Raw genomic sequence first — 20,392 nt, 5'->3', positions numbered from 1 at the left:
CGATTAATATATATAAAAAATATCATAATTATTAAAATTATTTCATAAAATAATAAATTATTATAGAAAATATAAAATGAAAGTTCACATTTATTTGACTGATTTATTCAAAACGCACAATTTTGTTATTATATAAAAAAGAAAGTTTAATTTAAAAAAATACAATTTCGTATCACTAGGTGGTGATATTTGCCTTTTTAAGTAAAATTTAATAAATGAACAAGGTTGATTTGTTAGTAAAACAAGTCAAATCTCTATAAAAAAAAAAAAAAAAGATGTAGGTTTAATTGAAAATGATGGGTTTGGTTTGGGGGAGGAGGCAACCATAGGATTCATTAATGTGAGGGAAAAGAAAAAAGAAAATAGAAAAGCAATAATAGTTGGTAGTAGTAATAATATTGATCTCGCGATATAATGTCGGCGCGGGTGAGAGACGACGGTGCCAAACGAAATCAGCAAAGGGTACGGCATAATTTGGAAAGCCCTCAATCAAGGGTTGCCACGTATCACAGCCGAACATCTGGACGGAGCACACGTCTGTGGGCCCCACGCATCTGCCTCGGCATTTATTGGCTCGTTTAATGAGGCGCACCCAATAAAATAAACCCTCACCCCTCATAACCATAACCCCTCTTCCCCTCTCAATCTTAACCACGGTCCGGTTACGACCTTCGTACGGCTCGTGCTACCCTCCGCGACCCGAACCGGACGCACGCAAATCTGTCAACAACAACAACCGTGAAAATCTTCATTGCCTCTCTCTCTCTGTCTCTTACTTTTGCTTTTCTGTTGTGACGCGTTTTATTCTCTCTCCCTCATAATAATTCTCAACTCGCGCTCCGTTTCTCGCCGGCGATTGTCTCAGATCAATCGCCGCCGACTCCCCTTGCCGTTCAATTCAGACTGTTGCCCGCGCGTGCGGTCGTCTCCTGAACCCGAGGATCTCACTGTTGAGGTTCTGCGGGGAATGTGCCTCTGAATTCGAGGCTCTGGAGTTGCGGCTTGGTGGGCTCCGAATTCGGAACGTTGAGGCGAGTTTGGATCTGGAATTGGACGGGAAGGGGAAATTGAATTGACGGGTTAGGGTTTGGCGCGGGGTGCATTTATGAAGGAGGCGCTGTTGGGTGGGGGAGATAAGAGTGAGAGGAAGAGAGGGAAGGTGGTTTGGGAGGGGTTGATGATGATGGGGCTTAAAGGGGAGAGTAACAACAAGCTGAGGAATTCGATGGTGGTGTCATCGTCGTCGTCGAGGTCGAGGATGAAGCTGTGGATGATACGCGCGACCACATCGGTGTTGCTATGGACCTGCGTCGTTCAGTTAACGGCGCTGGGTGACATGTGGGGGCCTAGAGTCTTGAAAGGGTGGCCTTCGTGTTTCACGTACGAATCCGCGCTCACTGAGTTGCCATCTTCTACCCCCGTAGTGCTCCCACCCAAGAGTCAGTATAATTTCTTATTTCGTCGTTTTCATCGCTTTGTTCCTGCGTTTTACGTGATATTGGGTTTACTTGTTTGTTTTTTCTGATTGTTGTTGTTGGCAGGGGTGTACAAGAATAATGGTTACTTGATGGTGTCGTGCAATGGAGGACTGAACCAAATGAGAGCAGCGGTGAGTGGTGATTGGCGCATGCTTTTGCGGTTTTTTTTCCTTTTCTGTTTAGCTTTCTGATTTGGTGATGCACTTACTTTGTACAGATATGTGATATGGTGGCTATTGCGAGGTATTTAAACGTTACACTTATAGTGCCTGAATTGGATAAAACGTCCTTTTGGGCTGACCCCAGGTTAGTTTCTCATTCCATTTTGGTGTATATTGTTTCAGCAAACCATCAATGTTCCGAGGGTGTAATGTAGTAGGTTTAAAGGAGTGTTTGATTCTCTCGTCACTTTTTGGTTTTAAAGTCTTTTTTCTTAAACAATTTTTACCCTACTCAGCAATCGATTTCTCATCCAATGTTTTTTGAAAATTGTTTCTGAAATAAAGTGTCTCAAAAACGGAAAATTGAAAACAGTTGGGTTGGGTGATGTTTTGTAATCTTCTCAATTCTAGAGTCAGCTTTGTGCTTGTACCATCCTCCACTAGTTTCTCTATCTGTGTGCTTTTTAAGCAGGATCTGTTCTCAATTCATGTCTTATTACTTGTGTCAGTGAATTCCAAGACATCTTTGATGTGGATCATTTCATTACATCCTTGAGGGATGAGGTGCGAATATTGAAAGAGTTGCCTCCTAGACTGAAGACGAGAGTGGAAAATGGACTGCTTTACACCATGCCACCGATTAGTTGGTCTGATATATCATACTATAAGAACCAGGTTAGTTTTAATTATCCTTGGGCTTACAAGTTTACAACTTTTAACATGCTTTATTCTGCCAAACTTGCTTTATTCTGTCTAAACTTCGTAATACTATGCTGTCAATTATGTCATTCCAGTTTCTGGTTTTCTGATTAAAAAACATATGGCTTGATTGTTCTTTCAGATTCTACCTTTGATACAAAAGTACAAAGTCGTCCATTTAAATCGAACAGATGCTAGGCTGGCCAATAACGAACAACCTTTGGAGATTCAGAGGCTGCGATGCAGAGTCAATTTTAGTGCTCTTAGATTTACTCCTCAGATTGAGGACTTGGGCAAAAGGGTGATCAAGCTTCTTAGGCAAAATGGCCCATTTCTGGTGCTTCATCTGAGGTATGAGATGGACATGCTGGCATTTTCAGGCTGTACACAAGGTTGCAACGGGGATGAGGTGGAAGAGTTGACAAGGATGAGGTGAGTGTTCTGCCTTTTTTAGCTGTTCTTTAATTTTCAGGGTTTTCTCTCATTGTGGCTTTTGAAAGGGTATTTTCATAGGAATCCTTCTTAAATTTCAATTTACTGCGCATTGCCAGATATGCATATCCTTGGTGGAAAGAAAAAATAATTAATTCTGATTTGAAGAGAAAAGATGGTTTGTGCCCTTTAACACCTGAGGAGACTGCCCTTACACTTAGGGCCCTTGACATCGATCAAAACATTCAAATCTACATTGCAGCTGGGGAAATATACGGTGGAAACAGGAGAATGGCAAGTCTTGCGAAGAACTATCCAAGATTGGTAACTAACTTAAGGCTTAAGGAAACCTGCAAATTGTGATGCTTATTGCTATTCGACTTCCTCTTACCCTAATCTTTTTTTCTTTTTGAAACAGGTCAGAAAGGAAACACTGTTGGAACCATCGGACCTTCAGTTCTTCCAAAATCATTCCTCTCAGATGGCAGCATTGGATTACCTTGTCTCACTAGAGAGTGATATTTTTGTTCCTACATATGATGGAAATATGGCCAAAGTAGTTGAGGGACATCGCAGGTAATGTTTGCCTAATAAGAATTCTCATTGTGATTTACTGTTCTACTCATTAACACATAATTGATAATTTGGTCAACCATTAAACTTGTTTTAGTATATTTTTTTTTGGTAGAAGATTTTTGTGCACTAAAAATCTAGAATACTTCTGTTTAAACAATTTCTTTATACACTTCTGATGAAAATAGGTTGTTTTTAACCATAAACACCAACATAGAAATTGCTATTTCTACCATAATTTGATAGTTGTTTAAGCACAACTCTGCTTACTCTGAAATTTTTCCCTACTTAATTGTTATGGACGTTAAGTACTTAAGTGCAAAGTGAGATGACTTGTGCGCCATTTCCTTCTTCAGATATAATGGGTTCAAGAAGACGATTTTGTTGAACAGAAAACTCCTAGTTGATTTGATAGATCAATACCATAACGGAGAATTGAACTGGGATGAATTCTCTTCAGCTGTGAAGGAAGCTCATGCTGATCGCATGGGTAGTGCAACTAAAAGATTGGTAATCCCTGACAGGCCCAAAGAAGAGGACTATTTCTATGCCAATCCAGAGGAATGTTTAGGACTATCAGATACGTGATTGGTGTGTTTGGAAATAAGAGAATTTACTTGTTCCCTCTCCTTGTGCACTTGGTTTTCCATCACAGAATTTTAAGATAGGTCTCTACGCAGTTTAGCAAAGATGAAGACAGTTTTTTGTACCGAAGAGGCAGTCATAGTGATTGTTTGAAGAGGGAGGGGGGATAGGCTTATCATGAAAGCTGGAGAAGGTCAAGCAAGGTAGCCGAGGGATACTTTATATATAAAATATGCAAATAATCCATCACCACATTCATGTATAGAAGCCACACCCTGCAATTACAGGGTGAGAGCAGATCAAACTGCATTGTACACGGAGGGAGACATATACAAATTTGGATTTCTTGAACTGCAGTTCGTGGAAGCTTTATTCCTTGGTACCAAAATTTTTCCTTCTCTTCTAAATATAAATATATTACAAGTACAAATATTTTTTCCTTTACCACCCTTCTTTTTATTTAACACGATCATTGTCAGTTTTTGAATTACTCCCACTGTATAATTTGTTTGTTCATGATTATTCTGTCCTAATTTCTTAGCTTTTGGTGATTATTAATAATGGGATCGGTAGGTTGGACTTTTCTCTTGTGTTTTCTCTGATTTATATTTATTTATATTTGACAGTGTTGTTATCTTACCAATCGCAATCATATATCCCATAATGCATATCCATAATTCATGATATGATAATATGATGATATTATTTCAACTTAATTGCTATAATAATGGTATCTTATCAACGTCAACCACCAAATAGAGCTGAACCATTAACCCCATTTGAACAGTGAACTCTTGTCCTCCTTCGAGCCCGTCTTTCTAACATATGGTTTTCGGATGGAACTTGACTTGTTTTATTGGTTACCATCCTTATCTTATAATGAGGCAATTTGGAGTTGTTGCAAGGTTGCGTCTTTGTTCTCGAGTAAGACAGATGACAAACACAAGCAATCAGAGCCAATCAAAAGTGCTCCACTTTGTTCTTTTGTTTATTCCATAACATTGTAGGAAATGACTTGAGTTCCGTGGTCTTTGACGGAAGAATATCCTTCCTTAATCCCTTTCCGTGTATTGCGAGTCAAGTTGATACTTGTAAGGAGGAATCATAGCTTCATATTCTCTGTTATACATTATTTATTAAAAACTATAAAATCTGAACGATTAAAAACTTTTTTTCAACTTAATTATAAACAATAAAAAATTGAACTTAAAAATAATTGGAACTTGATTGTTTTAATCCTAATTAATTGAGATTTTATTTTTAGCCACTAATTTTTATATTTGATACCAAGAATTCCTTTGATAGATTATTTAAACGGTGTGTTGATAACGTTTTTCACTTATGACTCGTGATGAAATCGTTTGCATAGAAAAGTTTTACCTCACGTAGTATAAAATGGTGTTTTGCATAGCTACATATTTTTTTCTAAATCTAATTGTATTTTTTTATGCGTTATGGATTTTAATCAATTTAACTATCACTATGACCGGAATTTATTGCAATTTTAATTCTTCTACTAGTAAATATATTGAAAAGTTCCAAAATTATCTATTTGTTATGAATTCCAACATGAGATTTCCATCATTATCTCAAGACCATTGTATCAATAATTATTTTTAATATTCACCTCTTTAATCACGTTAAGTAGAAGTATCATGCATCCAATGCAGACTGTCCTTTGTCTAAATTAAAATATTATCTTTTATTAATTAATTTTTCAAAGAAAAGTTATTTACTTTTTAATGAATTTTTTTTTTCACAAAAACATTTATAAAATTTTAATTAATTTATATTAATTAATATTATTATATATCAAGTCTAAATGGAAAATATAAAATTATGAGTTGTTTTGATTTATTTTAAAAAAATTGTATTAGAATAAAATTGAATGTATGTTACTTTATGGATCCATATTTTTACTTTTTTAATATAGAAAACAACTTATTTGAATTTCCACTATTGGAGTTGCCTTAGAGATGTTTTAAAAATTACTTCATTTTATTAATTTATAGCATTGACAGTGTTTTTCAAGTTTGATTTATAATTAATTTATTATTTTCAAATATTTAAATATTATAGTATTTAATTAGTTTAAATATATTTTTGGTTCTTAAAATTACATATTTTAAATTTATATAATTTTTTATTTTAATTTTGAAGTTTAAGAATGTAAAATTTTAGGAAAAATTATAATTATATTACAAGTTTTTCAATTTCCAGATACTTACAAATAAATAAAATGTAGACATTGAAAAAAAATTACAATATAGTAGAAAACGAGTCTTTATTTTTGTAGTGAAATTTTAATCAAAATTAACATAATATAAAATTATAATTATAGAAAAGTATACTTCGTCTACGAAGTACGAAATATTTGTAAATGTTTGTATGGCTTTATATTTATTATTAGTTAAATATTTTTGTCTACGAAATGTTAATAATTTAATGAGATTGTTACAAATTTCAAACAAAAATTAGGTAAAAAAACATTTTTTAATTTTTTATCTATTTAACAAATTCTTGAATTAGTCTTTTATGTTTTTAATATTTTAATTTTGATTCTATAAATTTAAAATATTAAAAACTATTCTTTTATCAAATATGATACTAATATTGACTAAAAAGTTGTCTTTTAACAATAACCAAAAAGTCATTAAAAACGGTCATTAAAATTTAAAAATTGGCCCGACCAAAATAACATGAAAAGTGGTAGAATTTTTTTTAATTATAAATCGCTTAACATTTTTTTTTTCTCTATCGGTTATAAAATTGTGATCGAAATATCGATCGCTATTTTAGTAGTAAAAGATTTGGTCACTCTAATTCTAAAAAATAATTTAATAATAAATAATTAATAAGAAATTGCATCGCTAAAATAGTATTTTAATTTATTTTTTATAAAGTGACAATTGAAAATCGTTTCGGTATTTAAATAAATTATTTTAGTATTATGAAGAAGAAGCAGCAATGCTAAATTAATTATTGAAGTTAAATCTTTTTTTAATACTGTTATTCATATTTTTGTTAATTTCACCGGCTTTCTCCTGTAATGGTGTTAAACTAGTTTTACCATATTTTATGTTAAAATATATCGTTTCTCTTAATAAAATGATTTTTGTTTTGCTTTTCCAAAAAAAAAAGGAAGAAGAAAAAATTGAAATCTCATTGAAAAATATAAAATTAAAGAACAAGATGTTAATAAATAAAATATTAAAATGTTTTCAACAGTATCCCATTCAATATTTCTTTTTAAAAGGAGTTGAGACAAATTATCCAGCAATCATCATTTGTCGAAATTATGGGGTTTAAATATCAACTTTATGATAGATAGAATAATAAAAGTAATCTGTTTTTTTAATTTGGCATTAACAAATAAAATGTGCATACCAACTTACATTTAAAACTCTTAATTGTTGTAAATCATCAGTGGATAACTACAAAATTAAGAGGGGCTACATTTTATTTAGATTTCGTTATAGCTCTTTTTCGTGAGGTAGTATTTTTGTACTGAGGATGTGTTATAAATTGTTTTATAGCATTAATGATTCTTATTATGTTTATTAATTAATTAACTTCATAATGACACTATGTGGGCTTTTATGTCATAAATAAAAATGAAAGCATGTAATCAATTTTACGGTGAAGGAAAACTAAATAATGAGTTGGGATATTAATATTACATGTGATTTGTTCTTTTAAGTTTATTTTTTACCTGGAAAAACTTCAAATTACCTTAACTTTAAAACTCTTCTTTTATGTAAATGATAATCAATTCAACTGAAAAAGCTTGAATAACTTTACAATAGTATAATTTAACTTTTCTTATTATGGTAAGATTTTCCCTCCTAAATATTGATAATTATATATATATGTATATAAATATTAACATGTTTATTTTAGTTTCTCAACAGAAAAAGTTTATTTAAAACTTGACAATCGTCAAAATGAATTTCAATTAAGAAGTTTAAATACTTATTTTAAAGTTAGTATAAAATGTGAAACATTTTTTTTCACACTTAATTACTTTAAATATCTAACACAACATTAGAAATCTCACGTTAACTAAAATTAATTAAAAATAATATAAATTTATAGTATATAAACAGATTTAAATCTTATTTTATAAGTTAATTTTGTAAAAATAAATTAAATTTACATTTATTTCTTAATATAGTATAGAGTTAATTTTACTAAAATTTATTAGATACTTAATATCATTTAGACTATCTATAAATTTAATTACACGCACAAAAGTGTGTTGAAAATTTTAAATTAATTAAAAATAAATTTTAATTTTAATATATAAATAAAAATAAATATTGTTATACAAGTCAATTTTATAAAAAAGAATTAACTCATAAAATATTTGGTACTAATTTGATGGTTTGTTTTATGAAGAGACCAATGATGATGATGAACAATAAGATTTACGCGTTGCATTCTTTACGAAATCCTTGTAATATTTTTCACATCACAAATGAAGAAGTAACGAAAAAGAAAGATTGATTTGATGTGAAATTAGAATGGAAATAGTGAAGTTGTTAATTCTATAAACTGGTACTGTAAATTATATCTGTTGAAAACACGTTTCCCTTGAGAACAGGGAAGAGGAAACTAATTCCAGAAGAGACAAAGTAAGATTTTGACGTATTTATTTGAAGTTAGAAAATCTTATAAGTGGGGACACTTTATCTTTCTGGTTAAAAAGCTTATTAATGCAAAAACAAAAGAGACTTATAAATAGAAAGCCTCAACAGTTAATGGGCAGAAGAACCTATTTTTACAATATTAACTAACACTGTTGTATAAATAGCAACCCTTAGTGGTGGAGGAACGGTTAATGATATATTTTTGGTAGCTTCCTTTTTTAATAATAATACATTCATAACCTTATACCACATTATAACTATAGATAAATATTTTTTTAAAAAAAGATTGAATAACTTAAAATTATATTATTAGGTTATATCATAATTAGAAATTGAAGTCTTTTACTGTATAATTATAAAAAATAAGTTTTATGTTTCTATTTTTAGAGTTAAGAATGGAAGTGTGAGTAGAAGCATTTTTTGATGGTGTGAAGAAGATGTGGACAGTATGAAAAGTGCAGTGAATGGGTGAGTTGTATGTTGCATCTTTTTAAGTAGCAGTGTTAGTGGTGGACCACTACACCAAGGAATCTCCTGCAATTTCTTTCCCAAATTTGCCAAATGCCAAAGTGACAGCCACCACTATCAAACCAACATTTATTACAACCGAACAAGTAGATTAACTGAGAACTAACTCTCCTACATAATCTGTTTTGCAAAACAAGTTATAATCTGTTTTGCAAAAGAATTAATATGCAAAGGATTAACATGCAGGTCTACTTCAATAAGAAATATTTTTTTTTTAAAGTTGATAAAAAACAATTTCTTTATATTTTTTTTATTTAAATGCATTAGATAAATATCTCACAACATTATTCTCACGAATATAATAAGATGTGAATAAAAATATATAAATATGAAATATAAAACTATATGAAAAAAATATGAAAATGTCAAAAAAAATAAATTTAAATTACGCAAATCATGTTGGTTAATCTGTCATGTCTTACATAGATGGCAATTATGTGAGACGAACCTAAACGGACCATGAATTAAAAAGACAACTCACCATAAGTTTCTCAAGCATGTAACATGACTTGTTTTGTTTTACCATCTCTAGTCTCTCTTCCCTCTCTTTAATTTCTACTCAAAATTCGAAACAAACCAATTCAAAAAGAAAAAAATAGATTAAAAGTTAAAAAATAGTATAATTTTGATGTATGTTTAATTATTTGTATTGATTCAATATTCAAGAACCCTAATATAAGGAGGAGAATGAGAATTTTTTTATAATATTCAATAATTTGACGTAGGTGGAGCATAAATAGAGTGGGTCAAACCTGTCTCCTCCAAACCCTAGACTGTTTTGGTCAAATCAAGGAAAGTTTGGAGACAGAAAGCAACTAGCCTCCACACAATCCAACCAAACAAGCCATTTCCTTCACATAACTTATTCCCTTATGGTGTAAGAATCAAGAAGATCATTGGAAATTGAAAGTATATTGTGAAGGAGATCCCAAGAGAATCCTCATGAAATTTTCTACACATTTTTATTTAAGTTATAGTTTGCATGATCCAAGAACCCTCATAGGAAAAAGGGACCAGTTGTATCTTCTTCAACAATGCTATTTGGCTTCTCATTGGTTAAACATGGTGGTGGTAATAATGGCTTTGGGACAATTAATTGCTTTTGCACTAATGATTATCAGCAACAGTGTTCCTCTTAATTAACCACGCTTCACCACTATCATTATTAAGTTAATTAATTAACCTTAACTGAGTTGCTGCCACGTGTTGTGTCCAAAACTTTAGGTTAAAGTCAATGATTCTTGCTTAGAACTCTTCCTAAATGTGCAGGGCTAGTGACATATACTTGGATGGAAACTTAAGAGAGTTCTTTAGCTTTAAGTGAAGATTTTGTGACATTTTAACTCTGGGATATGGACTATCAACTACTGCAGCTGCCTAGTGAATCAGATTTTGATTATTTTTGTGTTTTCAATTAAATCATGGATAAATCATTTAAAAACAAATTATGGATTAAATATTTTTTTCTTATATTGTAACACAAAATTATATTTGTAATATGAGATATGAAAAAAAAACATATTTAATCATACTTTTATTTAGTATGTTTAATGGTATATTTAATCACTCAATTATTATTATTTTCCAAATTTTGTTATCTAACCTTTCTTTGGCATGTATTTTACCATCAATTTTCTTTTACTTTGAATAAATAAAAATCTAACGATCAAGCATTTTGTGAGTTGAAACCAATTTTAATTATTCTTTTAAGATTTCAACTTACTATAATATGAAAACATACAATAGATTTGCATTTAATTATTTAGTCATGTCAATTAAGTTAATCTATTAATTTTAAGTTTTACAAAACTTACAAAAACAAAAATTATTACAAGAATAACACTTTGAACCTTACAAAATCTACAGATATAGCATTTTGCAAAACCTTATCTCAATAACCATTTGAGAAACTCTATCATAAGAATACTTTAATTGTCAAACTATACAAAGCTAAAAAGAAATTAGACAAGATCCCATAAAAAATTTGTAGTTTATTACACAATGAACTTTAAACTTAACTCAACCCCATAAAATCGACTCATGGGGTGAGATTTGCACCCATTTATATACAATGAAATACTCTTATCTCTAGACGATGTGGGATCTCCAACATAGTTCGAATTTGAAAGAACAAGTAAAAGTTATCTTTAATGTAAGAAATATCAAACTATGATTTTGATTTAGTTATTGATGAATAGTTTCAAGAAAATATTTTCAAAATTCAAAGCTCGTGTTTGAATGTATTTCAAAATTTTAATTTAGAAGAATTTTGGTTAATTTTTTGGAATAGTTGAATATAGCTTAGAATAAACTAAACAATAAACGTTATGAAAAATCCTCTACCAGGCATGACATGATCCATTTACAAATTTGGTAAAGAGTCCATTCACAATAGTAAATATCGACATATTTTATTTTTAATACAATAAGAAAAAAATACAATTTTAATACAACAACATTAAAAAGAAAAAATTAACATTAATATACAATTAATCTTAAAAAAGTCACTATATTTTAAGATTTTAATTTTACAAAGAAAAAAATTAGGGTAAAGGGCTCTCTCTTCAAAGTTAATTGTATATTAATGTTAATTTTTTTAATATATATATTGACAATTACTAAACACCGAATAAATGTTTAATTACCTTACTTATTAACAAAATTTAAACAAAATTAATAGAACTAAAATTGTTGTACTAAATAAAAAAAAAGAAAAATAAAAAATAGAACCCTTAATGAAAAAAAAAAAACAGTCATACTATTAATAAAGTCTCATCTTAATATAGATGAAAACAAATATATAAAATATTGAAATTGATAAAAAAATCTTATAGTAACTTTTCTTTTATCATAATAACATATTGTTTGTGTTTGCAAATAACACATTGTTTGTGTTTGCAAGTAATCTATAAAGGTGTACTTGTAGTCGTCTTAAGGTATTAACTCTATTTTAGTGAGTGAAACTTGTGATATTTTAAATTATACCTTTTTGTTTATCAAAGTTATTTTGTCAGGAGTGACTGTGTTCCAAAAAATACTTTTGGTTTTAGTTAGGAGTGACTGAGGTCTAAAGAATACTTAGTTATAATTTGTGGTAGTTGATGACTTTTTACGGCAAGTGCACTGCGTTGTCGGAAGTAATAACGTATTCCTAATGACGAATATCAAACCCATAAGGAATAGTTGAATAATCAAGTAAAATATTCACTAAATATAAAACAAAATAATAAAAGTTTGTTGGGATTTGTTTTGCTAACAATGATCAACAAGAAAACAAGGCAAAAAGTTGTTGCTTCAATTGGAAAAATATGGATTGAATTTCATCTTTCTCACTCTTTTGTATTTTGATTAGCATGAAAATATTGTGTCTTTTGATTGATATTGATGCCTGTATAAAAATCATTTATATCAATTCCTCGCATATAAAATTATTAAGATGTTTCCTAAATATCGATTCCTCGCATATTTATAAAAGCAACTTATCCTTAAGATCAGACGTTTATAGCAATTAACATTTCAAATCTATTCCTAGCATTCAAATATGTTAAGCATTATCATTTAGGTTAAAATCTTAGAAGTACTTTCCATTCAAATATAAGATTATAGATCATGGTAAACCAAACATTACAAACAAAACAATAATACCAATCATCAATCACGAACAAAATATTATGTTTAGATATCACCTCAATACATAACCGTTTGAATAGATTACTCCTAATTCTAAAGGGTATAAACTCATAAATTAGGGGTTATTTTATACTTATTTTAACAATTAATACTCATAAGTGTCTACATTTTAATATGAAATATTACTGAAATTTTGCACTTATCAATAATATGCTTTAGTGAAACTTGATCACATTGATTAGGAATTAAACATAGTTTCCATTAACAAATGAACTAATATAAAAATATCATAGTAATTTCTTCTCTACCTTTATTTATGTCATTTTGCGTGTTATCTACACCTAAAGAAAAGAAGGAGAATCCTTCTAAAACAAGATTTGCAAAAATCTTTTGACAATGTCTTTATCAAGCCAAAAATTGTGTTTGATTATATACTTTTAGACATTGAATTGCGATTTTTTTTCAGAAGTCTGCGATACATTATTGAACCCTCCCTTATTGTATATTTTCCTGTTTTAACATGTTACACTCCAACATCATTAATTGTTGCATTTTAGTTCTCAACCCTCTTTATGATCTCCTATATGTATACTGGTTGAATGGGTGTGTTAAATTCAATTTTAGTTCAGACAAGTCTCACTCTTTTACTCAATAAATGGATCGAGTCAAATGTAGTACAATTGATGGTTGTCGTATCCACAGAGAATTAATGATATCAAAGTATAATTATCTTTTATAATGAAATGATGTGTGCTTTGGAAATAATTTTTGTATAATATTTGTAAATAGCACTAATAGTAATAATAATTATAATAATAATGCTCAATATTTAGATCGAGAGGTGCATTATTAAACAAACAAGTGAAGTAGAGAAATAACAATATAACACAAATGTTGGAATTGGAATAACTTTGTGCTTTCCTTTGCTATTGTCATTAATAAATGTGATGTTTTATTCAAAATCCATGTTCCTATTTTAGCAAAAACAAGTTGATCCATTGCACAAGGTTATCTAGAGCTATAATTCATTGCTATGAGTTACCTCTGTATTAAGATGGAATAGTTCACCATAGGCTCAACTTCGTGCTCTACAACCATTGAATCCTATGACTGACTAAATAGGGTTCAAAAACATGAAATCACTTTCTAGTCTCCTTTATGCCCTATGGAAACCAATGGTCGTTCTTCACCATTGAACATTACGGGCACTACTAGACCTAAGGAATTTAAATATAAAAGAGAAACATGCATATATAAACAACAATAACTCCATAATATCACATTGTCTTCCAATCCCAACAAGATAGATTTAGCAACTTATAATAAAATCTTATAGTGAAGTTCAAGATGAGAAGCTAAATTACAACAAACACGAATCCTTGAATTTTATGACCAACTTGACTTATAGATTCGCTTCTCCAAAGGTTGATCTTCACTTCTTTTGAGGCTTTGGCCTTCTTTACCTTATTAGATTCTAAAGTTCAGACTCTCTGAGCCTAAACCAATAGAACCTCTCTATATAAGCCTATTTGAGGATCCCACTTGATCCTCCTAACCTAAATTACCTCTTAATAGGCTTTTTCTTAATACCTCTTGATGTCTTGAGGCCTCTTAATGCTTAGAATGTCACCTCAAGGTACCTATTTATAGATTTTAGAATTAGGATTTGTAGGGATTCAAGGAGATTATTGATTCCCTTAGCGCATGCCAATCCACTCAGCGGATCGACTTTCTTAATCCTTAAGCATTCTTTTTGGGCTTCAATCTTTAATCCTTAGGCTTCTTGAGATTCCAAATTTAGGGATTTGTCAGGGATTTTCTCTAAATCCTTCCAAGAACTGCCAAATCTTAGTCATGAGGTATGATTGGCTTGACTTAGGCTCCAAGCAAAATCCTCTTAATCCCAAACTTGGTGCAATTTTGGCTTGAGCCCTTTTGGAGTGAATTTTGGCTTTCTTTGTGGTTAAGGACTCTATTCACTCAACCATTTGGTCTTTGTTCAGCCCTTTTGTCTATGGAATTCCTTGATTATACTAGCTTCAATTCGCTCAGCGTATACAAATGCGCTTAGAGTTTTGAGTAATTTCAATCTGCTGAGCCATTCTTCATGCACTGGGCGAATTAACTTTGAAGCTTCATCCCTGTTTACTTTCTTTTATGCACTTTTCTGCATAATTATCTGAATTTTCCATTTTTTCTTCATCTCCTTCATGTGGAACTATGGTTGGAGTATTTTGTCATGTTTCTTACTGATATTTGTACATATTTTTCCTAATTTACATGTCTTTTTATCTATGAATTTTACTACAATTAGGCATTTATCGTATAACTAAAATTGTACACTTGTTTTATAGTGATCATATTATCCTTATTGTTCTCCTTAAAAGTAAGTAAAATGTTGGTTGACTTAACTCAGCTTTTAGTCATGTAAACCACGTAATGCTCATCAGGTTTAATCTACCAACATATAGATGACTGATGAGGTTTTTCTCGACAAGTGGACCGAGTCAATTGTAGTACAATAGATAAGAGGGGTTGTAACCATAGGAAATGTGATTTTCATAAAGTGTGAATATAATCATAGAAAGTTTTGTGAAGGATAGTGAATTAAACAAAATATGAATTATCTGAAGTTAAAACTAGGTGCAAAAGGGAGAAGTTTTCATGTTGATACAATGTTGGGATTGAATAAACTTTGTAACTATTTAGGACTCAATTAACCATAAATGAAATATGGTTTAAGTCCATACTCTTTAAGGTAAAAAAAAGTTAATTTAGCTTAATTTTGCATAATCAATCCCTTGACTTAGCTTAATTTTGCCTTAATGATGGAGCAATTTATGCCAAACACTTCAATTCCTTTTCCAAACATTAAAATATTTGGGTGATTTGATTTAGTTCAAAAGATTAATGTATTTTCCAATATCATTCAACTTCTAAAGGCAATAATTGTGATCCCTCACATATCAAACATCAAGCACAAAATCAAATCAAATAAAATCAAACAAACATGCATTTATAAATAACAAAGGGCAAAAGTGTTACATTGCCATCCAATCCAAACAAAAGGAGTTTAGATACTCATGTTCATGAATACAAGACAATACAAGCTTAAGTAATTAGCCACTAAAGGCTTATTGCTTTGGATTTTATACATTCAACTCCTCTTCAGCTTAACCCAACGAATTAGCTTTCCTTGGTCATAGGGTTTTCTTTACGCTCAGCGCTTCATGTCTTCGCTCAACATATCAATTCTTCAGCTTAAGCTCTCCTCTGGCGCAAATCCACTTAACGCTTCTTTAGGGTGCTTACCGCTTCGAGACTGTTCTTGCATGCCTTCTCTGCCATCAATCCACTTAATGCTTCATGTGTGTGCTCAATGGATGCTCTACTTTGTCTCCTCAATGTATTCGTTGTTATTTTCCCACCATTGCCCGCAATATTTCATCAACATAAAATTATAATTATACAATGCATTATAATTATCACTCTATGTAGAAAAAAAGTTAAATTTTATATTATTTTCTCTTCATTTTACCCAATCTATGTGCCTAAATCAATGTAATAACTAAGAACAATTTGCACCTATCAATGACCTACTAATATATTAACCAACTCATGATTGTCAATTTCACATATTACCTTTACAATTCACCCTCCTCCATTGTGTACTAGTTTACCCCACAATTTAAGTGGATACTCACATCTTTTTATTCTACTTGTAAGGAGTTATGCTTCCTTTTTGTATCTCATATTTACCACTTTTTTCCATGGTAATAAGCATCGTACGATTCACGATACGAATCGTACCATACGATACGATTCCGAGTGTCCACGATACGAATCGTAAGAACAATCGTTTTTGCTCCCGTATCGTAGCTGTATCGTGTGAATCATGATACAAATCGTACGAATCGTGATACGAATTGTAGGAATCGTGATACAAATCGCACGAATCGTGATATGAATCGCACGTGTCGTGATTTGCTTTTAAAACATCTTAATTTTAATTTGAATTATTTTATGAAAACCCTAATTTTAAATTAAAACCTTTTATAAATAAAAACCTTAATTTTAATTTACCCGCGAAGCAGTGCATCATTGCATCATTTCAAACGTTCTTCTTCTCTGTTCTTCTTCCCTACGTACTTCATCGACCAACAACAACCAAGTCATGACAACGATGGTGACTGCGACGACAACTGCGACGATGACAGCGACTGTGAATGAGAACTACGGCGTCCTTCTTCTCTCCAACGGCAACGAATAAGCTTGAAGGTGTGAACGACATCAGCAACAACGACGAAACTCGCGACAATGGCAGCGAACAAAACCAACTGTCGGAGGCAGAAATAACCTTTTTTATTATGGAGGAAGAGCAAACAAGGGAGGTTTAAGGGAGGCTTTTTGTTGCTGTCTTCATTTATTAAGATGAGTAAAACAAAATGAGAGTCAGACATTACATGGAAGTACTGTGGAAGTCTTCCAACAAATAGACTACAAGTAAAATGTAGGTTTTACTCTCATACTTTTTGGGGTGGAATAGCAAGGATGAAACATCATATGGAACAAAGAAAGACGTTATCCCCTGTTGCAGTGTTCCAAATGAGGTGAAGACAATCTTTTTGAAGCTACTGGAAGATAAAGGAAAAAAGAAAGAGGAGATGAACTTGGATTGTGGTGAAGTTACAAGATAAGTAAGAAAGAATGATCTGCAACAAATGACAATCAATGCATCTTACAAGAACAAAGAAGATGTAATTCAAGAAATTTGCAACTGTATTTATGGTAATGCATTGCCATTTAATGTTGTTAGGAGCCCTCTTTGCATCCAGATGCAAAAGGCGGGTGGAGACTATGGGAAAGGTTTAAAATCTCCTTCTTATCATGAGGTAAGGGTATCCTATCTGAAAAAAAGCAGTGGATAAGGTACAAAAATGTCTAGAAAAATATAAGAGTGATTGGGAGAAATGGGGATGCACATTGATATGTGATGGTTGGACTGATGGAAAAGGAATATCACTCACTAATTTTCTTGTTAACAGTCCAAGTGGTACTGTTTTTTTGAAATCCATTGACACTAGTGATGTGATAAAGGATGGGCAAAAATGTATGAATTGTTGGACAACATAGTGGATAAAATTGAAGAGGAGCATGTTGTCCAAGTAGTTACAAATGATGCTTCTAACCTTGTGGCAGCTGGAAGAATGTTAATGGAAAAAAGAACCAAATTATTTTGGTCCCCATGTGCAGCTCATTGTCTTTATCTAATTCTTGAGGATATTGGAGAGCATCCGGTATTTTACAATACCATTGACAATGCAAAGAAAGTTACCACTTACATATATAGGCACACATGGGTTCTTAATTTGTATAGGAAGCATTCTAATGGAAGGGAATTAGCAAGACCAGTTGTCACACGTTTTGTTACTGCTTATCTTACATTAAATTGTATTAAGAAACAAAAAAAATGATCTCAGATCAATGTTTGCTTGAGAGGAATGGGCTACTAGTCCACATGGTACTAAAAATGAGGCTAAACAAGTCATGAATCTAGTGTTAAGTGATGGAAGATTTTGGAGATCTAGTACATATTGCCTTAAATGTGTAAATCCACTTGTAAAAGTGTTGAGGCTTGTAGATGGTGATGCAAAACCATCCACGACATATATTTATGAAGCAATGGACAAAGCTAAAGAGAAAATTGCTAAAAATTTCCAAAAGCAAGAAACAAGATATAAAAAAGTTTGGAAAATTACTGACACTAGGTGGAATTTACAACTACACAGGTCTCTCCATGCAGCTTCCTATTACCTCAAACCTAGGTAAGCTAAATTACTTCTAAATTTCTCCTACTAAGTAACACTATATTCTTTGCTCTCATTAATTTATTTTTTATTTTGTTAGATATCGCTATGACAAATTTCAATCCGGATAGTGAGGTATTGGTTGGTTTATATGAGACATTTCAAAGAATAGTTTTAGATATAAGAACAAGAGTTGCAATAGATCAACAACTTGAGAAGTTTAAGGGAGCTAAAGGGCTTTTTGGAATGAACATTGCAATAGATACTAGAAATATGAAACAACCTGGTAACTAAATTACTCATTATACTTCTTGTATGATTTATAAACTTTTAATTACATTACAGTTGAATACATTTTTGTTTTGACAGCTCTTTTGTGGGAGAGTTATGGGGGAGAAGGTAAAGAGTTACAAAAGGTAGCCATGAAAATTTTGAGCTTCACATGTAGTGTAACAGGATGTGAAAGGAATTGGAGCACATTTGACCAAGTGCATACTAAGAGAAGAAATAGATTGGAACAACAAAGATTAAATGCTCCTGTGTATGTGAAGTACAATCTTCAACTTGAGATGAGACAAAAGAGTAGAGAAGAGAAGGGGGAAACTTATGATCCCATATGTTTGTCAGATATTGAATCGGATGATGACTGAAAAAGAAAATCCGTGTTTGCCTATTGATTCCTCTTGGATGGATATACATGAGTGTTTTGATGTTGAAGAGGGAGCTCCAAGCAAGAAAAGGAAGATAGGTAATTATTTTTTATTTAGAACTTAGAACTTGAAATGAAAATTCAACAAACTATAACTAATTCAAATTTATTTGTTTTTCTTTCGCTAATATAGGTCATAGAAATTTAATTACCAAGATCAATAAAAGTGGAAAATCCATAGTAGAAGATGAGGAAGAAATTGAAGACTTTCAAGAAGAAGTTTTAATAGAAGATGAAGATGACTTGAGTGATGTACATGTTGGAGAGGAAGATGATAAAATATGAATGATTAGGATAGAATATTTTTTTGTTAGAGGTTGTTTAGTATGTACAAGTAGAAGCAATAACAAACAGTAATTATGTAATAGCAGCAACAACAACACTTATTTTTTGAATGACTATAATGTAAAAAAAATTTAGTAACATATAGCCATGGTTGGTTATAGGAATCTTATGCAGCAACCACACTCTTTTTTGAGGTTGTGTTGTTGAAATTGTGTGGTATATATATTTAGATACAACACTCAAAATGAAATATGAGGTTCTTTTGTTATTAATTGCATCTTTGCATTTCTACATATCTTATGTGTTTAATTATATGTTATATTTTTTAATGTTTATGAATCTTACGATTCACGATACAAAAAATCAGCTCTCCGATACATTACTTGTATCTCGATTTAACTACCATGCCCTTTTCACATTCTAACAACACATGTGTGTCTTTCTTTCTTGTTGACTATTTTTTTGTATCATACCTCAATATCACAATTACAAATATAAGTTTAAATGCTACCTGTCACAATCGGGGTCACAATGGGACAACGTTTTAAAAAAACCTGGAGAAGTCACCACCATAGTTTATTACAAAAAACTATGGAAAAATAAAAAGAAATAGTGATGGCAAATTCATGGAGCTCTTCTCGGAATCATGATCAAGGGTGCGGAAGCTATGGATTGAAATGTGCAAGATCCTCCTTGGAGCTATGGTGATCTTGAAGGTGCATGATGTGTATGGAAAGAGGGAGGTTCGGCCAGCTCTATGGTAGGTGATGAAGATGAAGATTAGATTCTAGAAACTAGGGAAAAGCAAAGTATGGCACAATGTTGGCAGCATAACTTTACTCTCATTAATCTTAAA

At 31.3% G+C, this 20,392-nt stretch overlaps 2 protein-coding genes across 2 annotated transcripts; both read left to right on the top strand.

The window, feature by feature from the left end:
• The first annotated feature begins 422 nt into the window (after positions 1 to 422).
• LOC137820525 (rhamnogalacturonan I rhamnosyltransferase 1-like) lies at positions 423 to 4,511 on the top strand. Its single transcript, XM_068624657.1, has 8 exons — positions 423 to 1,439; positions 1,542 to 1,609; positions 1,696 to 1,784; positions 2,149 to 2,314; positions 2,481 to 2,770; positions 2,890 to 3,094; positions 3,189 to 3,346; positions 3,700 to 4,511. The coding sequence occupies exons 1-8, from the start codon at positions 1,106 to 1,108 to the stop codon at positions 3,929 to 3,931; spliced, it is 1,542 nt and encodes a 513-aa protein (XP_068480758.1). The 5' UTR covers positions 423 to 1,105; the 3' UTR covers positions 3,932 to 4,511.
• Positions 4,512 to 17,456: 12,945 nt separating this feature from the next.
• Positions 17,457 to 19,192, top strand: LOC137822388 (uncharacterized). The gene is made up of 5 exons (XM_068627275.1): positions 17,457 to 17,601; positions 17,833 to 18,032; positions 18,377 to 18,560; positions 18,643 to 18,828; positions 18,912 to 19,192. Exons 1-5 carry the CDS (start codon positions 17,457 to 17,459, stop codon positions 19,190 to 19,192), a joined length of 996 nt encoding a protein of 331 aa, XP_068483376.1.
• The last annotated feature ends 1,200 nt before the right edge of the window (positions 19,193 to 20,392 follow it).

Source organism: Phaseolus vulgaris, chromosome 9 (assembly GCF_000499845.2).
Source record: "Phaseolus vulgaris cultivar G19833 chromosome 9, P. vulgaris v2.0, whole genome shotgun sequence".
Taxonomy (NCBI): domain Eukaryota; kingdom Viridiplantae; phylum Streptophyta; class Magnoliopsida; order Fabales; family Fabaceae; genus Phaseolus; species Phaseolus vulgaris.
The sequence above is the reverse complement of the archived record's forward strand: the minus strand, read 5'-3'. Positions and strand labels throughout refer to the sequence as shown.